Source organism: Miniopterus schreibersii, assembly GCF_964146895.1.
Source record: "Miniopterus schreibersii genome assembly, chromosome: 1".
Classification (NCBI taxonomy): domain Eukaryota; kingdom Metazoa; phylum Chordata; class Mammalia; order Chiroptera; family Miniopteridae; genus Miniopterus; species Miniopterus schreibersii.
The window spans coordinates 3,847,398-3,858,173 of record NC_138101.1 but is presented as its reverse complement, the minus strand read 5'-3'; the positions used below and the strand labels follow the sequence as shown (position 1 = coordinate 3,858,173).

Below are 10,776 nucleotides of genomic sequence, written 5' to 3'. Positions count from 1 at the left end.
TGGTGACTACTGCTCATCCTGTGCTTGCCCTGGACAGACAGCTAATTACTAGGCAAACCAGAAGGTGGGTTTAAAACCCGTGAGAAGACAAAGGGGTAGCAGCCATTAACTTGAATTTTCCTGCAGATTGTCCCAGGAGACCTGACACCCCAGAGGTGGCCCCCGTGCCAGGGTTGAGACCGAATGCAGACTCAGAGCACCACGCTGCCCTGGCTGGTGTCCCTGCAATGCGATGGCAGTGGCCTTAGAACAGTCCCATGTCAGCCCCAACCCCAGGCCACACTCAGAATACAGGGCCACTCAGCAGAGTCGACGGGTGGTCTCCATATCCAGTGCCTGGCTCTGGCCCTTGCTGGGGGTCTGAGTTTCTCCAGTGGAACCCACCCCTGGGTTTGGGGAGCTGGTCAGACCCTTGCTGAGAGCACCTACGCTCTTTTGGAGGGAGGTGAGCACTGCCTCTTGGTGACAGTGGGGCCCTGGGCTTGGCAGGGGTGGAACGTGACCTTCCGGCACGTGGCGGGATTGGTCTTGTGGGCTCGGCCCCCACAAGGCTCTCAGCCCACCAGCGAGGCTAATGCTAGTGCCTGATTCAGTGTCGTGCCAAATCAGACTCAGGGCCCGAATACCCACCTCTCTGATGTCCTCGTTGCCTTCCTTGATGTTCTCGGTGGCCCCCACCACTAGCTGGTGGATGTTGTCGATCTCGGCTTCCTAGGGAAAAGCAGGGCAGGTGAGCACCTCCTCCCCGAGCGCACGTCACTGTACAAACAGCACCTGCCGCTCACCAGGGGCCGGTTCACACCCACAAACCTGGGAATCCTTACAGCACCCCGAGAGGTAGACAGCATCCCATTTTACAAAAAGGGAACTTAAGGCTCAGAGAAGTTTAGTAAGTTGCTCAAAGTCACACAGCCACCCAGTGGCAGAATGGGATTGGGCCCCAGTGCCTGCCCCCCTCAACCCCCACCTGCCGCCTCTCCTGTCCACCTGCCAAATAAACACCTAAGAGCCACTGATCACAGAGCTGCCTGCACCCCCTCGCCGCAGGCTTCCCTCCAGTCTCAGTCACTCTGAGTCCAGAGAAGCCAGCCTCAGGTGCACGTGCTCAAGACACATGCTAGCCTCAAACAAGCCCTGTCTCACCATCTCTAAAAAGGCTAAAACTTAAAAATCAAAATGGGATGCAGGGTGTTTGCAAAACATTTACTCCCAACACTTGGAAAGCTTCAGAAAGACGGGGTCCAGGTCTCCACAGGCACCTGGCTAAGCAGCACTCGGCACCGCACAGCCAGTGAGGGTTGGAGTCTGGGAGCAGCAGCGGCTCTGTCCTTCATGGGAGGGGGGGAGAGAGAGAGTGTGTGTGGGTGTGTATGAGTGTGTGTATGTGTGTGTGTGCATGAATGTGACACGTGAAGGGGGAGGGGAGTGTGCACTAGCCGTGGGTTTCTGGAGAAGCCTGACTGGTGTGGGCTGCAGGGAAAAGCAGCCTTCAGCTGTCTGGTCCCAGCAGCGAGTGGGACAGTCACAGGCAGGACCTAGGCAGGCTGCTCTGCTGCTTTCACCCTCGAGGAAGTGCAGCTTGAGAGAAGCTACCATGAACCTGGCAACAAAGGTGAGAATACCTGACAGACCTGGCTTCCCCCAGACCTAGAAACTCGAGAACCAGGGGAGGCGCCACCCTGTGCCCTGCAAAGCCTGCCCGGTGCTGGAGGCTGGGGGTGCGGAGCAGGCCCAGGGGCAGGACGGGGGGATGCTGCCTGAGAGGGGTCAGCTCCTGGCTGGCACCGGTTGCCCCGGCAGCTGGGCAGAGTGCAGGCGAGTACGCAACGGTGGGACGAGTAGAATGACCGACGACTCTGACCACGAGAACCACGCAGCATCCCGGCACACAGGACACACCGAGGTGGAGTTCCCTTTGCCAGCGGCTCCTGGCTGCGCCAAGACAGCATTATGTGACCAGGCCTGTCACAGCCACACCTAAAAGCCACGGTTCCCAGGGACTGAGCCGCGGATGACTGCCCTTGGTCTCCGAGCTCCCAGCAGGCGGAGCTGCCCCTACAAACAGGTCTGGGTTCTGAGAGGGACGCCCTGGCTTAACTGTGGTGCCAGGCGGCTGGACTGAGGACCCTCAGGCTTCTAAGCGAAGGCTCAGCATGTACCTGCCAGAGCAGTTCCTGCAGCTCACAAACCTGAGCGTCCACTGCTGTTCCCTTCCTGTGCCCGCTCACGGCCTGACTGGCTGTGGCTTCAGGGAGGCTCTGGGACGATCTTGAGCCCACCAGCCCCGTCGAACACAGTGGAGAGACGCCGTTTCATCTCTCAAGCCCTCCCCTCCCCCAGCCCACAGAGGCTAAAACAAAGGGCACGTTTAGAAGGTCTGTGAAGACTTGCCAGTTACTGGCTGGAAGAACTTCACAATTGTGGGCAGACAGGACATGGGAGCCCGCTTAAGGGAACCACCCCAGTTCCCGGGGGGCTGCACACCTGAGGGAGCCCGGACTGGCCTCCGGGAGGGTGGGTCTGGTTAAGAAGCTGCTGCCCATGAGGCCTGCAGGCTATGGCTGAACTCACAGCACGGGCCACTCCATTTTGTAGGTGGGGAAAAGTAGCTCGGAAGGGCTACCCTGCTGACAGAGGGTGTGCGGAGCCAAGATCCACACGCCTCCCTCCTGGTTCCTGCTGCGCCTCCCCCCAAAGGCTGCCGCAGAGACCGAGAGGCGGTGGCCGCGGAGCTCCATGACGCCCACCCCACAGCACCCCGCCACGGGCACACAACGCAGACAGACCACTTCAGAGGTGTCCCGAGCTCTCAGTACATCCCTCTTTGAAGCTAAAACATAAAACTATTTTTTTCTCACCTGTTGTAAAACCTTTTCTGTGAATATCTCTTGAAGTCTGGAAATTTCAACCACTTTCCCTTCGATTTGCCTTCGTTAAAAAAGAGATTACGTAGTATAACTATTAGTATTTGGTAACCTCAACAGGAATGTTACACATTTCTAAAGAAGTCTCTTTTAAGTGAAAGAGGAAACTCCTTGGTCCTGTCTGGAAGCAGGTGTCTGGGGGCAGCACTCTCCCCTTGTGAGGGGCAGAGGAGTGGGCTGGGCTGGTGGGCATCTAGAAGGGGCGCTGGCGTTAACCGCTGTCCCAGCACAAGTGGTGACAAGGGGCAGGAGACGCGAGGCTGAGGGTGGCGAGCTGAGCTCCCAGCCCAGGCAGAAGCAGAGATGTTCCTGGCTGTGTCACGGGGCCTCCCCCCAGACCAGATGAGGGACAAGAGACTTGGCCAGAAGAGCGAGGTGGAGCTGGGTGCAACGTCAGGACTCATTTCTTTAGGGTGTCAGGCTTTCCTCCCCGCATGCTCCAGGCTCCCAGGGAAACAGACCCTGCTGTTTCAGCAGAGGCCCGTCTTCTGTGGGGAGACAGACCCTAGGGGAGCTACTGTGGGTGGCAGCTGCTCTCTGTCGCTGTCCCTCACAGGCCCCACTTCATCTCAGAGCAACTGATGTGTGGTAACTATATAGGGTGATTTGCAGCCACTAATAGGTCCCCAAATGGTGAGCACCTGGGAGCCCTAGCAGCAGGCCCCAGGCTGAGGGGAGCCCTGCATGTTGTGACCCCCACATGGCTTGGGGGCTGCATTTGACCCAAGAGCCGTAGGTGGATGCCTGGGCACCACAGTAAGTGGAGCAAGTTCCGAGTTTCTGGAAGAGTTGAGATGAAGCCGCGAGCTCACGGGAACTACACACGTACCTCACTTCGTCAAACAGGCTGTTCATTTCTCCAATGAGGCGCTGGTTCTCTTGTTCAAACTGGGAGGAAACAAACACATTAAAGATGAAATCATACTAAATTCAAGTCTCAAAAGGGACACAGCCAAAGGCACATGTCCAGCACAGCGCCTACAGGGAAGCCTCTGGCCCATTCTCCAAGGATCACCAAGGAGTCACTCCCAGCACAGGGGACAGGCATGGCACACTGGAGACCCGCGTCAGGAACAAAATAGAGATGCACCGAGCAGACGGGCTGCCTGTGGCCTGGCCTCTGCATTTGACTCATTTGAGCGCAAGTGCCTGAGCGGACTCTGGTGGCTGTGACTGAGAGGTCGCCGAGGTGCTCAGCCTGCCATCCTGCCCCTCTCCTCTGGGTGCTCTCAGGCCCTTGCCTTCTGACTCCAGGACTGTTATTTTAAGTGGGGTAGTGAGGTTGAGTGGCTTTGCTGAGAGTGAGGACAGTGGCAGAGCTGCCCTTAGATACAGTCTGACTTCAGAGCCACGCCCTTGGCCACACCACCACGATCGGGCCCTGCCCGCCTCTCCGTGGCATCTCCTGCGATCCCTGCACACGCTGGCTGTCAGGCTCACATGGATTTGTCCCAACAGGGGAGCTCCAGTGGGTCCCTCAGAGCCAGCACAGGCACCTTCCTCCTGGTCAGACTCAGCAGGGCAGACTCAGCCACCCTCTACCAACCCCTCTCGGAAAGGCTCCCCTGCACTGACTCACACTTGCTCAGGACATGTCTCCCCTCCTGGGTGGGTGCTTCCAGCTCGGGGCCTGGCATTCCTCAGTCCAGGCCTCCTCTGCAGCCCAGACCACAGGGTGCAGGGGGCTGGCCACGCCTGGAAGGGCTGCAGTGCAGGGCAGCCCCCTCCAGAGTACCCGTCACAGCCAGGCAGCTGCTGGCAGACCAGCACTCCTCCTAATTATGCATCAAACAACGGCCACGTAAGAGAATAAAAATCCCACTTTTGAGTTTGAAAGGATCAGCTCTGCTAATGGTCAACAGTTACTCAAGAGCCCAGTAAAGAAAAACATGACCACCTCACTACTAGGCGCTCTTTCACCTCAGCTAATCCTCTCAGGTACTACGTGGGTGTTTTGTTTCTTTGGCAGGGGGCGTTTTTCTAGTGACAAAATGTGGCCCTGCCCTTTTAAACCCAAAGTCCTTTCATGCTTTTAAACCGTCCTAGACAACACTAACCGTCTGAGAGGGTTTGCTGCTGGAATGGGCCCTGGGAACAAAGCCGTTTTGTTTCCTCCCAGCTCGTGGCCCTGGGGCACCACCTCGCACTTCGGTTCAGCCACGGTTGCCGAAGAGCTCCCGTTAGCATGGCCGGGTGGGATCAGACGCTGGCTCTGATTCCTTCCTACCACTGGTCCCCGATGCTGCCTGGGAAACAGCAGTCCCTGCGGGACGTGGAAGAAACCAATCCGATCGCGAGTGACAGGCCTGGAGAGGTTCCCCAGAGGCCACGGCTTTATGGACAGCAGCCCGCACTCCGCGGGGCGGCCACAATGAAGCTGCGGTTCAAAACCCAACCTGCTTCCCAGCCTAGTGCAGCAGCCACTAGAGAGAATGGGAGATAACAGTACTTGACAGAATTGTTAGGAGGAGATGTGTGCAACTCACGCACAGGTAAGTCGTCACCCAGTGAGTGGTGCACGGTGAGCTCTCGCCTCCTGTTAACACTCTCTCTGGGAGTTGGACTCCAGATATGCAAAAGGAGTTCTTAAATGTCCTGAAGGCCCGTCCACGTCCCTGGTTTCAAATTCTACAGGACACTGTGACTCTGGGTATCCCCTCAGGCATGTGAAACGCGCACAGAGCCCTGGCGGGGGCCCAGGCAGCGGCAGCTATGCCTCCCCACAGGGACTTCCCAGGTGCAGAGCTGAAGGAGGCCCGGCTCGAGATGGGCACTGGGAAGACAGACCTGCCACAGTCTGTGGAACATTCACCTGCTCTGCGGGTCCCTGAAAGGGGGCGGAGAGCCTAGAAAATGGGTATGGTGGGTGAGCACAGCCCTGCAAACAGCAGCCAGCCTGCTGTTGTGGGCTCCCTGCCATGCCCACTTCCCTCAGAGCAGACAGTGCCCCCGGTCACAGTGGTAAACATCACTGTGCCCAGGACAAGGGAGCCTTCAGGACAGTGGGGCCAGCGTCAGTCCCCAGCACAGGGGGTGGCACAAATTAACAAACACTGACGTGCTCAGAGCGGTGCCTGGCCCACGGTGAGTTCCACGGGTGTCAGGTGATATTATTTAACTGCTTTATTACATTTAAAAGTCAGGGCCCTGGAAAGGGGTTCATCATCTGGTGTAGGGGATACAAACCCACATTGTAAACACATTGTTATAGAAGTACTTTTCCATCTAATCCTCCTTACTACAGTTTTTTAAAGAACTTACCTTTATTGTTGAAAGTATTACGCATGTCCCACTTTCTTCCCCCATCGATTCCCAAAAGAAAACCACTCCTACAAAGGCCTCAGAGTATTTGCATTGCAAAGAGCCAAGAGCAGCTCTTGAACAGGAGACTGGGAACCCTCAGGGCTCCGCCTGGAGAGCCAGCTGCCCCTAGGTCAGGAGCACACACCCAGGCCCTCTCTCAGCTCTCCCACAGGTGCTGTTTCTGTGCTGAACACACTGGTGGCCCTGCGACCCGAACCTTGATCTCACCTGTGCACTGTGACCCTGGGCCCTCCCCAGGGTCTGAACCCCAGCTCCCGCCATGTGGCACCCAGATTCTACCAACAATTCTCGTGTTCTCAGTAGCGTGAGCTGAACTTGGCCACAGAGCACAAGCCCTGCCAGTAGGTCAGCTGGTGCTTCCAGGGCCACCTCAGGGGACGGGCTAGGGACACCTTTCATGCAGATTTGAGAACAGAAGTCACATTCATGTCCTTAAAAGTTATCCCTAGGAATACGACACTAAATGCAGCTGGCTTCATCTGAGGCAGGTAAAATGGCTGTGGGCTCAGAACGGAGGCCTTTTCTCAATCTACCACCACAAAGCGACTTGGCTGCACTCAGCCTGACCACAACCACCTGCTCACATCAAACCCAAGGCATTAACGCACCGTGGGTCATAAGTGGGAATCTACTGTGGAAATCACACAATACTCTGGAACATGCAGCAACCGCTCCTATGGGTGAACTAATGAATTATGCTGCTATTAGAGTGCTTAATTCATTGTTGTGCCCTGAGGAAAACTTCCAAGACAGTGGTTATGAATTATGACCACGATTTGCTACAACACTTTCCAATTTAAGACCAATACTGTGGTACTTCTTTCTCTTCATTTTCAGAGCTCAGCCTTTTAAAATAAGACTTGGTTAGTCAGACTGTAAGGTACAGTACTTAGCTAGTTTTCCCAGTTGAGAAAGAAGTTAACGGAACATTAAACAGCTTGTCATGAGAGGCTGGACGTCACAGCCTCTGCCCAGGCCGCTGGCAGGAGCACAGTGAGGGAGGCCTTGCTGGTCCTGACCACGTTAGTCTCGGACACGGCAAGGCCACGGTCACCGGCATTCCTGAGAGTGGCCGGGCACGTTTCACACCGTGATTCACTTGGGGCAGGACGATGAGAGGCCGAGTCAAGAGTCAGCAAGGGAAGAGAAGCCTGAACAGATGGACATTTGCTTTTCCTGTGCATCAGCTGAGCCCCATCAGCAGGCTTGCGGTGAACACAGCGGAGCTTGGCCAGCCCCCCGCACCCCACCCCTCACTTCCGCGTGAGGAGCCAGTGTTTGCCAGTTTAAAATACATGAGAAGCATATTAAGAATTAGGAAATCTAGTGGACAAATTGTATCTAAAATATAATTTTAAAAACTCAGTATAAAAACGAGGGCAAGGGCATTTAGGATGACCTCCTGCTCAGTGAAATATTCTTACTAAGCTAGTTCAAAATGAATGATTAGGCAGAGACTAGCATTACCATTTGTATTTCTTCTGGAGATAGCTCGTCTTCACCTTTGCCATCTCCCCAGGTTCCCAACTCGGGCTGTACTTCCGTCGGAACCTTTTCTATTAGAAAGAAACATAAGTAGAAGGTAAATATTCATTTTAGAACAGGCTGGCTTAGGATGCAGCCGTGAAAACCATGGGAGGGAACAGTGTCTCACAGTGTGTCCATCTTCAGTTACCTGCTGGCCAACATTCAGGCCGGCAGCGTGACTGCTGTAGTGTTTAGACCTGTGTGTGTGTGTGTGTGCGTGTGCATGTGTGTGCATGTCTGTGTTGAGGTGTGTATGTGTTGGTATGTGAGTGTGTCTGTGTATGGGGGGAGGGGCAGAGGAGACCTACACACAGTTTCAGTACCGCACTGACTTCAGCAATAGTTGCAAACCAATTCTTCCGGACCCACCTTTCCATGTATTTTCTTCAAAACACACACTCCTCCCTCTACTTTTTAAAGATTGCAAAATGTATGGGCATTTTCATTGTTAAAAAAAAATCACAGATACGCATAAAGAACACAGGAACAAACTGTCCCCTAATCTCACTCCTCTCCCAGAAGTAACCTGTTATGCTTTGATGTGGCCTCACAGACTTTCTCTAAGCACATTCAAAAACAGATACGGAACTCCCTGCGTCCCCCACCCCAACCCCAACCCAGAACTCATGGAGTTGTGTGTGTGGTGGTCTGTTTCACTAGAAGACCTCGGTGGTAATACACTGTTCTAAAACTTGCTCTTCATGAGTTAACATGCATCTCGGAGACCATCCTGTGCGGCAGGTCCACACAGATCTACCGCATGCTGTTAAATCACTGCACAGTGTCCCACTGTAAGGACCCGCTGTTCCTCCTGTAACCACAACTCCCCTGACCACCTTCTCACTGGATGCAGGTCTGATCCCCTGCTGGGTCAGGGGACGTGTGAGAGGCAACCAATCGATGTTTCTCTCTCCCTCTCTCCCCCTCCCTCCCTTCCATGCTCTAAAACGCAATGGAAAAATATACTCAGATGACGATTAAAATAAAAAATAAAATAAACAAAAAATGACTGTATGGCTGTTTCTGTCAGAACTGTTATTGTATCTATAAGAGACCTATTTATACATAACTGGATATAATATAAAAATAAAATGCCTACGTAATTTACATATAAAAGACAGATGTATAGGAAACAGGCTGGAAGCAGCTTTGGAAGCTGATGCGGTGTTTTCTAGACAACATTCCTCAGGTAGGAATATCTACCTCTCGCTCAGCCCACCCGTCCCTGGAGCCCCGTCTCCTGCTTGACCTCATTATGATCCATATCAAGCTTCTGCCTCTACTTCTGCGGATAACACAAGAGGAGGCGGCAGCAGAAGTCAGCCGAGCTAGAACAGCAGGCCTCAAGGGAGCTCATGCACTCAGACGACAGGCTCCCGTGGCAACCTGCAGCCACGCTGCCCACCTGCTGTGAGAACCAGCCAATGCTCTGCGCAGGCCTCCAGCCAGGCCAGTGCTAGCAGACAGTCCAGGCTCCTTGGCCTGGTGCTCAGGGCCCTCTGTGCAGTCGCCCCATCTGCCTTCCTGACCTAAGTCCCACCCTCCGCCCCTGTCGTGGGCTCCACCGATCTCAGTGTTCTCTTCACTGACTACACTCGTGCTTCCTGTCCTCAGGGTAGTAGCCATGTGTTCCCTCTGCCCAGGAACCAGGGCAGCACCACGAAACTGGGGGCAGGCTTCTCCCCTCCCCTAACACTCTCTCCACCCAGAGGTTGAAGGTCAGCTCCACACAGGGCCAATGTCGACAGTGCCCGAGGTCATGGGAACAGTGCACTGTTCATGGGTGCAGGGAGGCAGCACCCCCTTCCTGAGACTGACTTGAGCAGAGATCTTGGTATCTCCTGATTCTGGGTCTAGTCCCACCCCACTGGACACAGCACTGCTAGCCCTGTCTCCTGGGCCCTGCCAGCTCCCAGGCAATGGGGATCCTCCCACTCTGTCCCTGCAGCAGCCATTAAGATCCAACTGAGACAGAAAAGAGGCTGCCCCTCCATTCCCTTTGCTTCACATGACTATAAACAGCACAGTGTCTGGGTCGGGCGCCTGCTTTTCTGCTTCATGTTTTTGCCAACAGGTCGCAGGATGGGGATGCAGGTGAGACTTGGGTTTAAGTCACACCTGGATACTCTTCCGTGACGGGTTTCTCTGCAGAGTCTTTTGAAGGATCCTGGGAAGCTTCCTCAGAAGACCCGGATTCTCTTGTCTTTGCATTTGCTTCTGGCTCCAGCTTAGACCTAAAAGTAATTGGCAACCATGTAATTCACTTAAGCAACAGAATTCCACCTTGACAACAGGAGGGAGTCACATGACCCAGCATGCACGTTCCGTGCCCCCACCGAGAGCAGAGATGCTGCCTCTGGGCCCAGTGGCCATTCTGACGCGCCTCTAGCGGGCACTTATTCCAGGGTCCTGGTGTTGCGGTCTGAAGGGTGAGGACTGGGCAGGGTGCGGTCAGCCTGTGCTGAAGCAGAGAATGAGGGAACCCGCCCCACACGTAACACGTGGGCAGTGAAGGCTGCCTCTTCCTGTTCAACAAATCCAGCTGTGCAAAGTGTTGCTGAACACGCACACACACACACACTACATAACACTCACCCCCCGCACATGCCCATTACATAACACCCCCAACACATTACATAACACTGACCCCCCTGCACACGCCCATTACATAACTCCCCCCCCAACACATTACATCTCACACACACACACACACACACACACACAAACACATTACATAACACCCCCCCCCAGGCCCATACATAACACTCACACCCATTACATCTCACACACACACACTACATAACACTCACCTCCCCGCACACGCCCATTACATAACCCCCCCCACAACACATTACTTAACACACACACACACACACACACACACACACACACACATTACATAACACCCCCCCCACAGGCCCATACATAACACTCACACCCATTACATCTCACACACACACACTACATAACACTCACCTCCCCGCACACGCCCATTACATAA

At 54.5% G+C, this 10,776-nt stretch overlaps 1 protein-coding gene across 2 annotated transcripts in view; it reads right to left on the bottom strand.

Annotated features, from left to right (window-relative positions):
- The window catches only part of STX18 (syntaxin 18), an 85,945-nt gene that overhangs the window by 1,501 nt on the left and 73,668 nt on the right, over positions 1 to 10,776 (bottom strand). For both annotated transcript variants that reach the window (XM_081131966.1, XM_081131965.1), the window contains exons 6-10: positions 9,894 to 10,009; positions 7,716 to 7,804; positions 3,754 to 3,812; positions 2,859 to 2,928; positions 631 to 711 (exon numbers count right to left, since the gene is read on the bottom strand). In XM_081131966.1, coding sequence (XP_080988092.1) covers positions 631 to 711; positions 2,859 to 2,928; positions 3,754 to 3,812; positions 7,716 to 7,804; positions 9,894 to 10,009 — 415 coding nt within the window. The remainder of the gene's footprint in view (positions 1 to 630; positions 712 to 2,858; positions 2,929 to 3,753; positions 3,813 to 7,715; positions 7,805 to 9,893; positions 10,010 to 10,776) is intronic.